This window comes from Lathamus discolor, chromosome 4 (assembly GCF_037157495.1).
Source record: "Lathamus discolor isolate bLatDis1 chromosome 4, bLatDis1.hap1, whole genome shotgun sequence".
In the NCBI taxonomy this organism is placed as follows: Eukaryota; Metazoa; Chordata; class Aves; order Psittaciformes; family Psittacidae; genus Lathamus; species Lathamus discolor.
In genome coordinates this window covers 39,844,510-39,861,007 of record NC_088887.1, presented here as the reverse complement: position 1 = coordinate 39,861,007, position 16,498 = coordinate 39,844,510, and the positions used below count along the sequence as shown (strand labels likewise).

Genomic DNA, 16,498 nt, shown 5'->3' with positions numbered 1-16,498 from the left:
GATATTAATTTGGTGTTTCTAAAGCCTACATAAACAATGACACACATACAAATACCAAGAGGACTGAAGTCCCATTTTAACCTTTCCATCAAATAGAGTAAGGCAGACCTAACAGCAAGTAGTTTTTTATTACCGAAAGCACTCTTGAACTTGTCTCTGTTCAAGGTTTTCTCATTCAAAGCATGTAAAACTGTGGAGTAGACTGAATTAGTCTTGTGAGAGCCCTCTCTACTCACCTTTTTTTCTGGATTTTGTGAAATTAATTGCAAAAAAAGCAACATTTAATAAGTAGGGGGATTGGGGGGAGGTTTGGTTGGGTTTAGGTTTTTCTGGTTTGGTTTGGGTTTTCTTGTTTGTTTTGTTGGGTTTTGGTTGGAGGTTTTTTTCTGTTTTCTTCATTTTTATTATGGCTGCTCCAAAATAATAAAAAAAAAAAATAATAATTCCTATAGTTTAAATAATACGTGTTCTCTCCGGTCAGGGTGCAAAACACAAAGAAGACTCTTATTTAGGTTTTGTTTGCTATGGTATTGAAAGAATAAAGGTGAATTATTCTTAAAGCAGGAATGCACTTCTACAAGAAAGGAGAACATAATTTCATTTTCAAAGACCTGAGATGCCATAAAAAATGTCTGTAGTCTCAATCTGATTAAAGCCATAAAAATGTTTGTAATCTTCTCACAAATTGGTACAATAGTTGTACCCCACTTTATTACTTGAGGTACACACATTTTATTTTTATGAACTGTATATTAGATGGTTTTTAATCACATCTCAGAATACAGTTTGAGCTAATTAATAGATCTAGAAGGGCTAAATTATTCGGATTACAAATCTACTTTCCATATCACCTCACACAAGCAAACCAATATTTTCTAAGGGGACAAAATTAATTTCATAACGCCATCCTAAAAATTTGCAACAGGCTCAGAAAATGCTGTAGCTCTATGCTTGTATGTTTTAACAGAACTGTGGGCTGATATTTCATAGGAAATAAGGCCAAGAAATGCCTGATCCCTAGAACAACCTTAGAAATCATTTAACTAAACTAAATACATCAGAAGATAAGCTGTCTATAAATAATAATTACTGAACATACTTTATATGTCAAAATCTTGCCTACGTAGACAATCTAATTCCTACCATAGTGACACAAGAGGTATTGTATACCGCTACTTACAGCAATTTAAGTTGATCTCTTCATTTGGATCTTCAGGCAGTCCACCATTTTTAAAATGTAATATGTTATTTTTAGAGCTAAAATGAAAAAAAAAAATTAAAGCAATATTCTAAAGCTGGATATTTCTATTATTAATAGCTAGGTTTGTTCCCCTTTTTATGAATAAATACTTGAAAAGCAAATATTTCCAAGAAAAAAATCCACATTGTGGAACCATCTACCTACCAATAATATTGAATAGTACCTTGTCCACTTAAGTTACTAGTCTTATTTACAGCAGAGCCAGAATATGCTCCCTTCACCTAAACAGTCTAATATCTCTGCAGTAGTCATATAAGAAAAATTCCATGTTAAAAAAAGTGCAAATATATTCTGACAGTCAAAACTGCTCCTGTTCAATAACACCTTCGCAGACCTCCATTCCAGTTCTTTTCTATCATTTCAATATCTTATGAAGATAGGAAAGAACTGTTCCCTGGTACATCATGAAGTGGCAAGACCCTGCATTCTTCTGATGCTCTCAGTTGTCTTCCATTCAGTCTTTCCAGTTTTTCCCAAAAAATCTACTCTATAGAAATAAATATAAATATCTGCAAATCAAATTCAGTTCAGATACATTGTGCTCATTCTAGGACTTAAATTCTTAGACCTTTGGACATGTCTTTAGACTGCAGCTTCTTACAGTAACTGATTTGCAAAAGTAACAGTCTTACTTTGACCATTATCAGAACATACTTCAGAGACTAGACCTCCTCTTAACTAAACATTTTTTTAAGCCCCGATTTTTTTCTGTAGCTTTCTCTGCCTTCTTCCTAGCTTGACAGTCTCCACTTTTTAACGATAAGGGTTCTGCTTTATTCATGTTAACTCAATTACCTTATCCAGGCACCACCCTGAGAGCTACCTGAATCTTTTCACTGCTATCTATCTGCCTAACTAGGGGTTGAAGTACCTTAACACAACATTAACATTTAAAAAAGAATAAAAATAAGACATTTAAAGTTAGAAATATTTTAAACATTAATTGTACTTCCAGGCTGCATAGTTGCATGTTACAGAATACTAGATTCTTTGTGTGTGTGTGTGTGAGAGGCACTTTCAGGGAAACATTTTACATTTATTATATTAGTTAGAAAACATACCAGCAGGTCATATATGCAAAAAATTAGATCTAGTAAATGAAGAATCTAGCCTATAGCTTTGGCTTACTGGGAACCTTGTATATACTGCTAGTCATTATTCCGAAGTCTGCTTTAAACTCTACTCTAAATCTAAACTTTCTTTCCAATACCATCTGGAAAAGAAATCTGTCCAGTGAAGGGGAAATTCGAATTTTAACTACTCAGCAATGATAATTCAGGACCAAGGAACAACCTGGCATGAAGGACAAGAAGGCCCAACTGACTGTAAGCATGAATGACAAAGACAGAACAAGTCCCTCTAAGGGAGTGAAATTTTCCCTCCTGAAGAGATAAGAAATGATACAGCAGTTACAAAACTATGGATTGTGGAATGCAAGTGATCAGAAGCCACTTTTGTTAAACAAACAGGTCGAGTGCTGGGGGATGAATTAAACAGCTGGTTAAGGCACCTGATGCTGATGCTCACAGGATTGACATCGGTGCAAGTGTATACAAGGAATTGGGTCATGTAGCAAATTTGAGGCATTCCTGTGGAAGCACTTATGGTGGTAAATCTCTGCACAACACATATGTTCATTAAATCTTTATATTTAAGCAGACCAGTGTGTTCAATTTGACTCAAGGAGTACAATAAAGATTCCCCAACATCAGCTCAAAAAAATGTCAACTTTTTTTGTTTCCTTGCTTAGGCCTGGATAAATATGAGAAACTAAACTCCTGGGCAGAGCTCCACTGATTTCAGCAGAAGTCTGTGTTTCTGTGGGGGAACTTTACCAAGTCTAAATAAAGGTTCAGGCCTTAACTACTTTAATTTTGTGAAATACAGCAAGTGTTGAAATGTTATCTTGCTTCATGTTTTCCAATTAAAACATTAATGGTTTTAATTCTGTTGTTTGTATTTATTGTTCAGTGCAGCAGCAGATTTCTGACCTCAGAGGGACTAGTATTTCACCATGTAAATTTGAAATTTTTACCTGTGGGGGATATATTTTTTTAAATATAACATAATGTGATAGCAGGGAACTATTCCTCTTTCAACTTACAAATAAAGAGGATGTAGACTGTGGATCTTGGCTGGAAATGCACAAGAGGCTCACTGCTTTACAAAGTCCTATATTTAACCCCTCCTAGACAGTAAAGTCAATACAGCTTTAATAAGATATATTTTTATCATTAATATTTCATTTATATGTATTAAATGCAGAGACTTCAGGTACTGCATAGACTATTAATAATTATGTAGATTAAATTTTATAATCTGCAAATCAAACATTTGAAAAAATTACATATAGTAGGATGTATCATTAGCTTTGAAAGATGTCTCCAAATTTCTATTTGGAACATAAAACAGCAATGTTTTGATTTTTGTACTACTATACCTCAACAGTAAAAAAATCCCTAATTACTTTAGAAAGCTTTATCACTAAATACAAATTTTGAATCAAATTATTATTCTTCAAGACACTATTTCACTTCAAATCACATGTATATTGATAAATTCTCTAAGGTACTTAAATAATCTCACTGGACAATCCAGTGTATTGATTTGTCAGCCTCAGCCTTCTCCCTCCTATTCATGAGTGTTTATAACTCACAAGGGACAGATATATGTTTTAATCTATAATTTATTGTAAATATATAACAAAGTTTCCTGCATGTTTTCCCTATTGATTTTTAAATACAAATCTAATTTTGAAGATGCAATCTTGAAAATAAGATGTAAGATCATATTTATTATTTGCTTGTTTATTTAGATTTATTTTTCAGTTAGACAGCTACTTTGTAATATTGAAAGAACACATCACAACACATCTTACTATAAAACTGGGGCGACTTTATACAATATCAGCTAGCTTAACCAAGCCCCAGGACAGCAATATGTTTAAGAAATTTAATAGGAAATACACTTCTTTTGTTATTTAAGGTAAGACAGGCCATTTTTTAACAAACTAAATCAGTAAAGCAAAGTAAAACACGTACTTTATACTGATGTTAATAAAACTCAATGCAGTATGTCCAAGATCCAGATTTAAACCATCAGAAACATCCCACTGGAATCCCACAATTCTGTATAACAAGTATTCATGAACTCCAACAAATCAATAGTATAAAAATTATTTAAGGTCTTTTGAGCCATGTTTTTTTCTTAGAAGAAACAGAGCTCAGTTATTTAAGAAAAAGCACAAGACAGTGAAATATTTGACTATTTCATGGCTAAAAATAGGGGGCTGCTGTTACCACTATCTCTGCCGGGTGTAAATAATTTCTCTTACTTATAGTGCTGATCCAAAAAGGCTGAATGTGGCATCTTTAGAGTAGAAATTAATTATTTAAAAAAGTCCTTGCCTAAAATATTCCTTAGATTTTTTTTCTTCCCAAAAATTATTATATGAGGGGGAAAAAAAAAACACAAACAAACACATTTGAGACTCACTTTTTTACACATACTTTACAACATTTCTAGTCACAGAATAAACATAATTTTCCATGACTTTCTGTACAAACAAATGCTAATTTTTCTCTTGGCTCAGAGTATTTGAGGAATTTATACCAAACAATAAGGCATTAGGGATGTAAAATCCCATCTTAATATGTAGTTCATGATCTTTCTAGGAAGTATCAAATCTCATAAGAAAAGCTCTTCAAGCAAGTTCTAAAATTTTCTACTAAATTCTCCTCTTCACTTAGTTACTTTTGTTCACATACAAGGTTCATTTGCACAAGCTCATAGCCCTGAAAAGAGGGCACTGAAAAACCCAGGAACAACAAAGCCGCTCCTACTGTACTTATTTTACATGAAAACTAGAGGAATTATCTATGTTTACTAACAGTGTAGTTAATTATTGACAATGAACTTAATGCAGTCAAGGATTTGTCTGAGAAAACAGTGAAGGGGATGAATCTTAATGTAAACACCTTAACTCTGTTAATTACAGATTTGCTTTTCAATTGTATTTGAAAAGAACAGATACACTTCAAAAAACAACTTACAACAGAATATTTGCTTATTTTCATCCAGTCAAAGCAAATTGTGCTCCTTACCATCTTATTTCCTTGATACGACTTTATATCTTTTTCTATCCTTCACAAATATTTCCTACCATTTTTTACAAGAGTTAGGACTGTGCACTTACATTTATGGAAAGAGAGTTTTATTTAATTTACAACAAGCACAGAGCTCAAATATGCTGAAAACTATACTGTAATGTATATAAAAAAATACTGCGAGTTTCAGATCTAGACTCAGGTTTAATATTATCTACACATAAAAGTCATTCTCCCATAGCAGTAAAATTTGATGAACCAGTTTATAGCAAACAATTATTACATACAGCATTTGATAGCTATTGGGTCTTTCTTAAAATAAATAGTTAATCTTGCTAGGCTAAGAAAAAATCACAGCCTTAAATAAATGGACTTGTAAAATTCTCAGAATATGTTACCCTGGGGATTCACTTTAATACCTATACTTAAAGGCTATTTTTCAGAACGGAAAATGATCTCTGAGGTATGCAAGTACAACTACGTATTCTGTACTTACAAATGAATATTTCACATAAAGATATAAACATACATATTTTATATAAAGCATCTCTTTTACTGCTTTATTTTTGAATCAGAATGCCAAGTCATGACAGCAAAATCAGAGACTACAGCAGGTGGATTTGGCAGGTTAATAAATGGTTTGAACGGTGGTGCCACAGTCATGGGTTTGGTTATTTAGAACATGGAACTTGATTTGGGAAGCTAGGTCTACTGGATGAGCTGGTCTGACAGAGGGGAAGAGCTGCTTTCGTAGAAGACTTGCCAGGCTGGTCAATAAACACAGATACTCTGTTTAACATAACTCTTTCCTTGACACATGAAACCACTTAGAACAAAAGCATAAGAACAATATCCAGAAAAATGAAAAGTATTTGGAATGCCAGGGTATTATCTCTGTTAAAAAAAAAAAAAAAAAAAAAAGCTATATACAATATTCTACAAAGCTAGCTTTGAAATTTGCTGATTTTTCTTCTATTTGTTATAAAGTTTTCCTTGATGTAACAATATTTATCCACATTCACAGCTTTTTTTTCCAAATCAGTCTGTGCAATCATAAGCCATCCTTATGACTCATGAACGCTGTAACGCATACTCTAAACGGCTTGGTTGTGGTCTTAGAATAGGATTATTAGTGAATCATTAGCATACCTTTACACTTGCTAGTTTTGCAGAAGGAAATCTATGAAGAAAAGTTAGCTATTAAATGTAACCTTGAACTTTACTGTCATTCAATACTTTTTAATGGATATAATTCAAACTACCGACATGCTTGAAAACTGCTTATAGGTAGTTTTACATTAGAATTCCTGGGCCATGTGGTGTGCACTTCTCCACCTGGTTCTCCTCCCACAGGGAGCAGACCATACTGGTACACAGATGTAGACCAAGGGTAATAACTGAACTGTCAAGGGCTTGGAAAAGCATAGAAAAGTTCATAACTTGAAAAAATTCAGGCACTTTTATCACAGCATCCTTAAAAGGAAAACTATGTCAGCTGGGTGAAAGAAAAAATCTGTCCTTCTCACCAAGCATCATTCAGTTCCCCATGGACAAAAAGGTCTTGCCTGCAACAACTGAATGACACCCTGCCTCAGACACGGGTCACTGTTAAGTGTTTTTTTGGCTTAGACAGCACTGTGTCCCAGTAAGGGTATAGTTCATATGGGCCCTAGCTTCAGATTGGTACGCCTTTCCAGTCACAGTAGGATCAGCCCATGCCTCTTCGGTGTGAATGACACCGTTTTGGGCATCTGTGATACTGCCATAGGGGGAAGGTGGTAGGTAAAAGGATTGTCTGCCAGGTAAAGCTTGTTAACAGTGTTTAAAGTAGGGCATCTAACACATCTGGAGGACACAGAAGGAACTGTGAGACTAAAAACCCCACTTGGACCTGCAGAGATTATTAAGTTCAAAGCATGCAAAGGAGATCAATCATGTAGACACACACACACAAAAAAAAAAAGGCTTAGAATTAACACTTTCAGTCTATGACTGAAAAATTGAGCTATTAAACTGTCAATTATTAAAACAACAGTGCAATTCCTAACACTCATCAAGTTCCAAACACTGTTTTAGATATTTATGGTTGCTCTTTCTCTGTGCTGGGCCACTTCTAGAGAGTGCCACAAATTTTATTTCTTAAACCTTTCTGATTCTCTTTTTCTCTTTTAAATTTGACTAACAGAGATTCTGATTTACATCTCACCTCTTCAAGGCCTGCCAAGATTTCTGCTTGTTCATCTAAGCTTACCAGTATTTATCTCACTGTCTAACAACTGAGGACTGAAGACTGAACTATCTTCTTTCAGACGTTAAGTCTTAAGCATGGATTTTTTCTTTATATGCCTCCTTGATTCTCATTCCAGTTACTCGCTCTTTTTCATTCTTTGGCACTTTATTGTCTTTACCAAACTTAGTTTGAACTCTCCTTCTCCTTCTAGATTTCACATGTTAGAAAATCTCTCCATGGTCAGCTAAGCAGTAATGTCTAGACATAAAATTATTTTAACATCGTCAATGTATCTGCACTAATAACCTCTTACCCTATTCTTGCATCTCCAGGAGCCTACTGAACCTGGAACATCTTATACTTCAGCACAATCAGAATTCTATACACTGCATATTTATAATTAAAAACTTGACCTTACTCTTGCATCTTCAAATATCTCTACCTTCTTCATGCCAAGAATCGGAACTAATCCTGTTGCACTGAACTGGAAGTAGTTTTCAGAGTAGTTTCAGAGACCTAAGTCACCACAGTTGCCCCTATCCCAGCATCTTTATCTTTTCTCTACAGTTTTCTGTAAGGTGTTATTAAAATGTTACGTAATTCATTATATTATAATCAGCAATAGCCATTTAGAGCTTACCTGAAAATTTGCTCTTGCTTTGCTTGCTTCGCTTGATATACTTCCTCTGGCTGCATTAAGTAACTTGTGGATTCCAGCAAAGTGACCCTGGGGTATGGTTAGTAGACATTTTTTAACTTGCAGAATGAAGACAACATTAAGTTTATTCTGTTAAATGAAGGCTTGGTAAGTAAGCTTATTATTTTCAATTAGAGATACATTAAAAGTACTGGGAAAAAAAAAACCTTTAACAGATTTTTTTAACAGATCACACACATAGATTAGAAGGGGCACAGCTCTCTATCTCTTTTATATTAAGTGAAGCAGTATTTATAACTCTGCAGTTGTTACATCTATGATGAATACAAATGAAAAATTAGATTAGCTGATAGTGCTGTAAGCCCCAAGGCAAAAACATTTTTTTTTTCCTTTTGCATGCTTAATAATTTAAAACAGCAAGATAAAGGAGATTGGGGAAAAATAACCAACTATTAACTAACATGGTTTGTTTCTCTTTGGAATTCTGCTGGACCTCAGCCAAACACAAAAATACAAGCAAAGTTCATGAACTCCATTTGATTAAAGCTGTAGCTTTATTGCTTACACGGAGATGAATTTCAATTAAGGCTTATTTATCTTTTTTGTTTATTACAATAGCTTCCACTTCATAGTGCTTTTAACAATTTTGGTAATATAAATCCCTATAATTTAACCTTAAGATTTTGCATTTTTAAGAAGAAGAAAATTATGGGAAAGATTTGATAAAACAGAATGATCATTAAAGATTTGAATTTACAGCATCATCTACCTGAATATACCATCAGTACTGAAGGGGTTGGTAACATTTAGGGTAACTTTCTTCAGCTCATAACATGGGGATTTGCATTTCAATATATCCTAACAGAGAACAAAAAATTGTATCAATATGAAAAAGTTACAAACCTACATTCATGAATAATACATAAACAGGAAAACATTACAAAGAATAGAACCATGTGTTTGACTACTGGTGACTACAAAATTAATACATTTTAAGTGCTAGCCTTTGTTGCCAGCAAAGAACAGTTGAAGCCTACTTCTTCTTAAACATGCATTAAACTTCATCACATTTTAAATACTCTTCCAAATGATAGCACAAGGCCAAGAACTGAGCTATCATCCTTTTTCCTTCTTATCATTACATTCTCTCTGTTTTTTTCTCTTGCCCCAATCCTTCTTTCTAACATCAGTGTCTTTTGCTATGGGATAAAGTCATGTGGAAAAAAAAAAGAAATCAAAAAGAGAGAGATAACTGTATAAACACCATCTAAGTTCAGAAGAGGATCTATCCACACCTGCTCAAGAAATGTTTGATAACAAATGCTGGAACATATGCCTATCTCTGCTCTTACTATCTCTGCTCTTACTGTTTCTGGGATACATCTTAAATCGACAGAATGTCTAAAGTCACAAATAAACCTAGCAACATCTAACAAAATTTTGCTGTCCATCTACATCTGACAGCTGAAATAACTAGGTTGAAGCATATCACCACCTTCACAATGGAATTTCCACAAGCATTCATATTCCAAAAGGGCTCCAGATCTATTTTCAGAGCAATTGGAATGAAATTTTAAAATTTATTCAAGATCTAAGTGTGATTTATATCCTTAGGAACCTTAGGTATTCCTCTAGGCTTTTCTCTGCGTGTACATAGGCTAATACTGGAAACCTGAAAATTCATAGGTTTCACCTCGGTTCACTTTTGCTTGATATAAGGTACAGAAGAACAATATTTTTGTGGCAATGTTAAGCATACACACATAAACTTACAGCAGGCACAATATGGTTGACTTCAGATTTCAGAGAGAATGTCAGCGTGGCACCATCTATTCCACCCACATTCTTTGAGACCAGTAGCAACATTGCTTCAGCAGGGTGTAGAAAGCGACTAGTGAATTCCACATTTATAGCTGCTTGTCTCCTAGCAAAATAATGAGAATAATAACAGTTTAAATAGTTTGGCACAACATTTTGACTCAGAAATTACTCAGAAATATCAATTCAGAAGCACATTTTAGACTCTTTGTATGAGAAAGAGGCTAGAAAATAAGTAATTTGCTTGTTCTGGAAACAATCTCCTACCTAAAAGGACCTGAAAACATTCTAGTAAAAGAACTATATAGATAGAAAAAAACAATTTGAGTCCTTATTGCTTTTTATGACCTCAACGTGTAGCTTAATTGTTTTTCCCACACGCGCTAGCACAGGAAGTTCTCTTTCCTTATAGTATGACCCTAAGTTAACAACTGATTTACTTTATCCTCCTGCTTGAACAGTTTTTTGTAAGTTAAAAAGCCAGGTATCCTGTTATAGAACCATAGAACAGTTAGAGTTGAAAAGGACCTTAAGATCATCTAGTTCCAACTCCCCTGCCATGGGCAGGGAAAAAAATCCTCAAAAAAGGATATAGCAGAACTCAAAAAAGCTCACCCAACTGCAGAAAGGATGACTATAGGCAACAGAATTAATCCAGTATGATTTCTAGGCTCAATATGTAGGATAAAGGAGCATGACACTGGGCAAAGCTCTTCCTAAGGCCAAAAGTCTCAGGACTGAGAATCTGTTATGTCTCAGTTCTGAGACTCAGTTATGAAATGCTGGAAGTTCTTACAGCATTCATGTCCCTCTTGCAGAGCCCCCAGACATCATTTTTGACAGTGAAGAGTTACTAAGCCCCCCAGAGTCTGAGGCTATTAAGTCACCCTGCCATTCAAACCATCCTGGAAAATGCATCCTGGGACTGCAGGCTCCCAGACAAGTATACTGCCTGAGATATCCACTTCGAAAACCACTTTAAGGATCAAGTTTTAAGGAGTCCGCTCTTGTCACAAGTATAAGAATGACAGGGAAATGGAGTGTATGGAGCATTCTGCCTGACCTTTGCCCTCTGGCTTATGCAACAACAGAGAAATCTGATTTGAATTGTCAACTGTTGCCTTCTGTGGCAAAGGCAAACAGGGAAAAACACAAAGTTGCTTAGGTTTTTTATTTATTCATCTGTGCTGTAGACAATGTAAAGTGAGGAAAATTTGGCTCATAGAATTGTTCTATAATCTTGCTCATTCTCGTATTATTATAACTAGCTACATCCACACCCACTTCAGCTGATATACTGTAGGTGCCAAAGATTGTTAATTTCTTTATCAGCTCAGCATGTTCCACCTTTCAAAAAAACAAGCAACCAAATTGTCTCTATTTGTTGTACTCCAGGGTAGGGAAAAAAAAAAAAAAGATGAAAAGGTGTTAGGAGGGATCAGATTTACAGTTTAAAGCCAACAGAAATCACTAGATAAGACAATCCAAAGTAGTTCTACATTGCAGGCTACTATGTGCAACCCAACCATCCTTCCATTGCTTCTGATAGCTAGTATTTGGCAGAAGTATTTTTCTGAGAAAGCACTCCATATTATCTGAGGCAGAAGGCTGGATTAAATTACTTTCTGAGGTAATTTACTGCACTATTTTAAATGTCCTGTGATTTGCAAAACCCCAACAGTTAAGGAATTTGTCATTCAGATAGAGGTTTTTTCCCCTCAAAAGAAAATCTCTTTTGCTGCTTTCAGGTTGAATTTGTACAACTCAGCTTCAAGCTGTTGTTCATATAAAAAGTTTGCTCTATATTGTTTGCAGTTAAACAGGTCCCTTTCCCAGAAAGGCACTTTTAAATACTGATCAAGTCATTTTCCTAACTTCTCTTGTTAAGATACCCAGACTGAGTAACTTATATGCATGTCTACACATAAGACAGCTTAGACACCTTTATGCTATTACTGTTGTGAACTGCAAGTTCATATGTCACAGTGCAGTGTCCTGCAGAGTGGGAATCTCAGATGAAAGATTAATTACATTATATGACACTCAGCTACACTGAGAATGTTCTGATGCATCTCAAAAGCCAGAGCAGAATCACAGTATAGTCTCTGGAAGATTTCCCTGATGTTCAGCTGCTTAGGATTAAAGCCAGTTTCATCTTGACCAATTGATATAAAATATTCATTCTTGACAGATATGGAGCATAGGTGTCAAGGTTTTGCAAGTAGGGGGCTGTAGAGGCAGCCTCTGTGAGAAGAGATGGGGAGCTGCCCTGCGCAGGACACAAATGGTTCTGGTTGGTGCCGTAATTGATCCAGATGAGCCCATCAGCCAAGCTGGTAGCACCTCTGTGAAAGCGTATTTAAGGGCAAAAACATCAGAAGGACAGAGGAGTGAGGAAAAAGAGTAAGAAACAGCAGTGGGAACATCACGGTCAGAAAAGTAGAGGGAGAGTGCTCCAGCTGCCAGAGCAGATAATTCCCTGTAGCATGTGGAGAGGACTACACTGGAGCAGACATCCACACTGCAATCCATAGAGGGCCCCATGCCAGAGCAGTTAAACATTTCCTGAAGTAACTGTGATCCACTGATACTCATGCTGGAGCAAATTTCTTCCTGAAGGACTACAGCCCATGGCAGGACTCACAGAGCAGGAGAAAAGCATGAGGAGGAAGGAAAAGCAGAGAGGAACTGTTGCAAAGTGGCTGAAGCCATTTGCCCATTGTTATACCCTGTGCCATTCAGGATGGCAGGGAGAGAAGGCGGAGGACTCAGGAAAGAAAGAGTGAAGTTCAGTTTGGGAGAAAAGCGTGGGGAAGACATGAGGTGATGTTTTAATTTTTATCTTTGTTTCCTACTACAAAAGTCTATTTTAATTGAAAATTAACTAAAACAAGTTCACCTAAGTCGAGCCTGGTTTTCCTGTGATGGTCACTGGTAAGCAGTGTCTCCATCTTTCTCAACTCTGAAACCTTTTTAATATTTTTTTTTATCTCCCATTCTGTGGAGGAGATGGAGTAAGAGAGTGTCTAGATAAGTGTCTGGTAGCCAGCCAAGTTTAACCCACCACAGCCATTTATGAGCTTCTCCAGCTAGTAGTGGACCACAGAATGCATTGTCATGCTTCTTTGACAATACAGATAGAAATATGCTACATATTTCTATCACTTTGTTACTGTTACTTTCTCTATTTAATGCTGCACCACTGCTTCCTAATGCGTTTAAGTAACTCCTCTTCATTACCCTTTGCCTTTCTTCTCAATTTTTAACCTGATCTGTTTAGCTTATCAGTTTCCTGCAATTCATCTCTCCTAGAAAATAAATGTAGTTTTTTTCAGAATGGGCCTTCATCTACAGAATTGTCCAGGCCAAACATGCTCACACAGCAGGTCCAGCAGGATTCGTCAGTCACACTTATTCCTCATTAGTGATTACAGTGACCCACAGTCATCTCAAATCCAATTATAGTTACTCCTAAATATAGGAATTTGGCAGATAATTACAGGCACATCTCTATGCATAACATCTTGCTAAAAGTCTTCCAGCTCTCCAATCAGAAGACTGACAAGTTTCAGTTTCTTTAGTCTCCCTATCAAGACTATAGTTCTTTTCAGCTCTAATTGCCTGAACTTTCATGAGTGAATGTTCTCTGAACTGCTAATATTTCCCTTGACCTTTTACCCTGACACTTTGGTAAATAATGCTTTACAAATTGACTGAAGCTCTACAACAGGCCTTCGCTAGGCAATAGCTGCTATTTTTAACTGCTTTGTCTTTATTAGTTTATCTAAAGGACCTGTTATTTCAGAGATTAAAAAGCTGGCTAGGATCAAGCTAGCTTGCAGTGAAGGACAAACTAGTGGTGAAGGCATATCCATATTTAGACATAATATTCATAAATTCATAAGGAACAGTTTCAATTCAGGGGAATAAGAATGCAGAGTTATCTGACCTTAGGTTTTCTGAACCATCACAGATACTCAGAAAGTTTTAACATATACCTCCAGCTTTCAATGTAGAAATGTTCTCTGATACAGCAAGTAGGTTTTCCTAAATTTTAGTGATTTTTAACACATCGATTAACCTGCCTTCAATCCCATATTTATGGATTATTTACTTCATAAAGTAGAACAAAGAACTTTAATGTGAAGTGCTTATTTCTAGCTATTTCTTATTCCTAAACAGATCATAGTCATTACCATAAAAAAACCAACCCTCTGTTAGGCTTCACTCATACATTCACATTAAATGTTTTACTGAATATACTGAAAATTCTCCCTCACTTTTTATTTAGGTCACAGGCATTTGTTTTTTTTCTAGAAGTCTGTTATAAGGCTACCTGCTATCTCTGAGTTTCTCTGAAAGCACTCTTTCCAAAGAAAGCAGAACATTCTCTCCTACAAATCCTCTACCATTTTGCACTAATAGCAATAAGCCTACACATAATCAGTTACAGCTGTGTTAGTTTATTATTCACGTTACTATCACTTCCAAACTCACCTGTGAGATTATGAACTAACATAAAACACCTACAGGACTCCCACCCCCACACTGGAATTCTCAAACACATCCATCAGAATATTAAAAAAGCTATTAAGTACAAAGAACCTATTTTTCATTTAGTGACCAAGACTACAAGTAAGGTTATTTGACGATCTTAAAGGTCTTTTCCAACCTAGCTGACTCTGTGACTCTATGATTATGAAAACCTCTGCAGAAGACACCAGCAGATGACTGGCATTTCCACAAGCTTTTATTTCTATTGCACTTTTTCACGTTTGTTGCTATATACAATGCCAAGCAGGTCAGTGACATGGTTTTTCGCACTTACTTGTGTCTTGGTTTTTCGGGGTGTTTTTAAAGGTGAAGTGAAAAACAACAATGGTTTTCAACCTTTCAGAGAAACATGATATTTACAAGGATTACATTTTTATGTTAATTTTCATTTGAAGTAATTGCAGCAAAAATGGAAATCAAATCAATATAACATTACTTGTTGCCCCTTTTGCATGTCATTTGAAATATTAATCATCCTTAAAGTGCACTGTATTTATGTTCAGTATTCTGGAATTTGACATTATATATTTGATTTTTTTCTTCTTCACGGGTTATTTTCATACAAATGTTGACCTGTGTTTTCCTTTCCTAGACAATCTCTAATACATTTTATCTGCAAATGAGTATCTTAAATAGACTTACAGCCTAAACATAAAAACTATTAACTGACAGCCAGAGTAACTGCTAATCTTGTCCTCTCTGGTTAAATGGGGATGCAGTCATAAAGACATAGAGCACAAAGAAAGAGAAAAGCATAATTAGTGAACAAAAAGATAGCAATATACCATGAGTATTTATGATACCAAAAATGTTAACAACCTAGTGTTTTGCCAAAATTAAATCTCTCCAAAATCCTTAGATGGCTTTCAGAAATGCAAGAGTTTCCATCTCTGTGGGGAAAAAGGATGGAGGCAAAAAGAAGCAGTCTAACAAGATTATAAAACCTGTGTTATGAGCTCTTAAATTCCTAGCCATTAAGAAACAAAAACTGAAATCTTAGAAGAAAGAAGTTTTACCTTCTTATGCTTCCACAATGCATTAATGTAAAAAACTGTGAGTCAAGTTCAGAGCAGATAACTCAACTTTAATTGGGCAGCAAAAGAACAGCTGATTCAAACTGAAAATTAAAGCTTTCAATACACATTGCAATAAAAATATGTTTTGGACACAGATTACTCATCTAATGATCTGAAAGTTTGTATTCTGCTCTTAAAGCCATCTATTGAACTAAAATGCAAATGTCCCACTGAAAAAAATACTCTGGACTTGTTCTAGGTTTAGGAAAAAAAGCCTGATTTTTATATCGACTAATTTTGCCATTTGTAGTTGAACACATTTCTAGTGTTCCACCACTATTAAATTAGTAGTTTATATTTCCATAATGTTAGACTTGTTAATGACAAAAAAAAGCCCAAAACATTACTTACTTAGGTGCAATGGTGACAGTGTTCCCTTTAGGTAATGAGAAATCATTGGCATCTCTTCCAACAAGAATAGCATTGTACACCAAAGTTTTACGGCTTGGGTTTTTCAGACGCACCTATCACAACAACATCAGCCTGGTTTTACTCAATTTTTCAAGTATAAAAGGTGTGTTCTGCAGCTATGCTCCAAAATACAGACTAAGGATTTCACAAAATAAGAAAGTACTTCAAATATTTAGGTAGATAATTTTTCTTCTAAAGGAGCATGGACTTCCCACAGACTATCCAACCTCAGTTTTTCTGGGTACTCTTTTTGTGGTATACACTACCCTCCTATGCCTGTTAATCTCTTATTCCTCTTTGTCTTTTACCTCAGATTTGTTAGACTTCTAGATTTTTATTGTGTTTACAAGCAAAGGTAAAAAACAGCATCAGAATTCAGTATCC

The 16,498-nt window shown here is 35.3% G+C and overlaps 1 protein-coding gene across 1 annotated transcript in view; it reads right to left on the bottom strand.

The window, feature by feature from the left end:
* CFAP47 (cilia and flagella associated protein 47) overlaps positions 1 to 16,498 on the bottom strand; it is a 302,627-nt gene that overhangs the window by 170,645 nt on the left and 115,484 nt on the right. The window contains exons 37-41 of the mRNA XM_065677208.1: positions 16,055 to 16,167; positions 10,029 to 10,179; positions 9,025 to 9,113; positions 8,238 to 8,324; positions 1,181 to 1,257 (exon numbers count right to left, since the gene is read on the bottom strand). Of these exons, the coding sequence (XP_065533280.1) occupies positions 1,181 to 1,257; positions 8,238 to 8,324; positions 9,025 to 9,113; positions 10,029 to 10,179; positions 16,055 to 16,167 (517 nt within the window). The remainder of the gene's footprint in view (positions 1 to 1,180; positions 1,258 to 8,237; positions 8,325 to 9,024; positions 9,114 to 10,028; positions 10,180 to 16,054; positions 16,168 to 16,498) is intronic.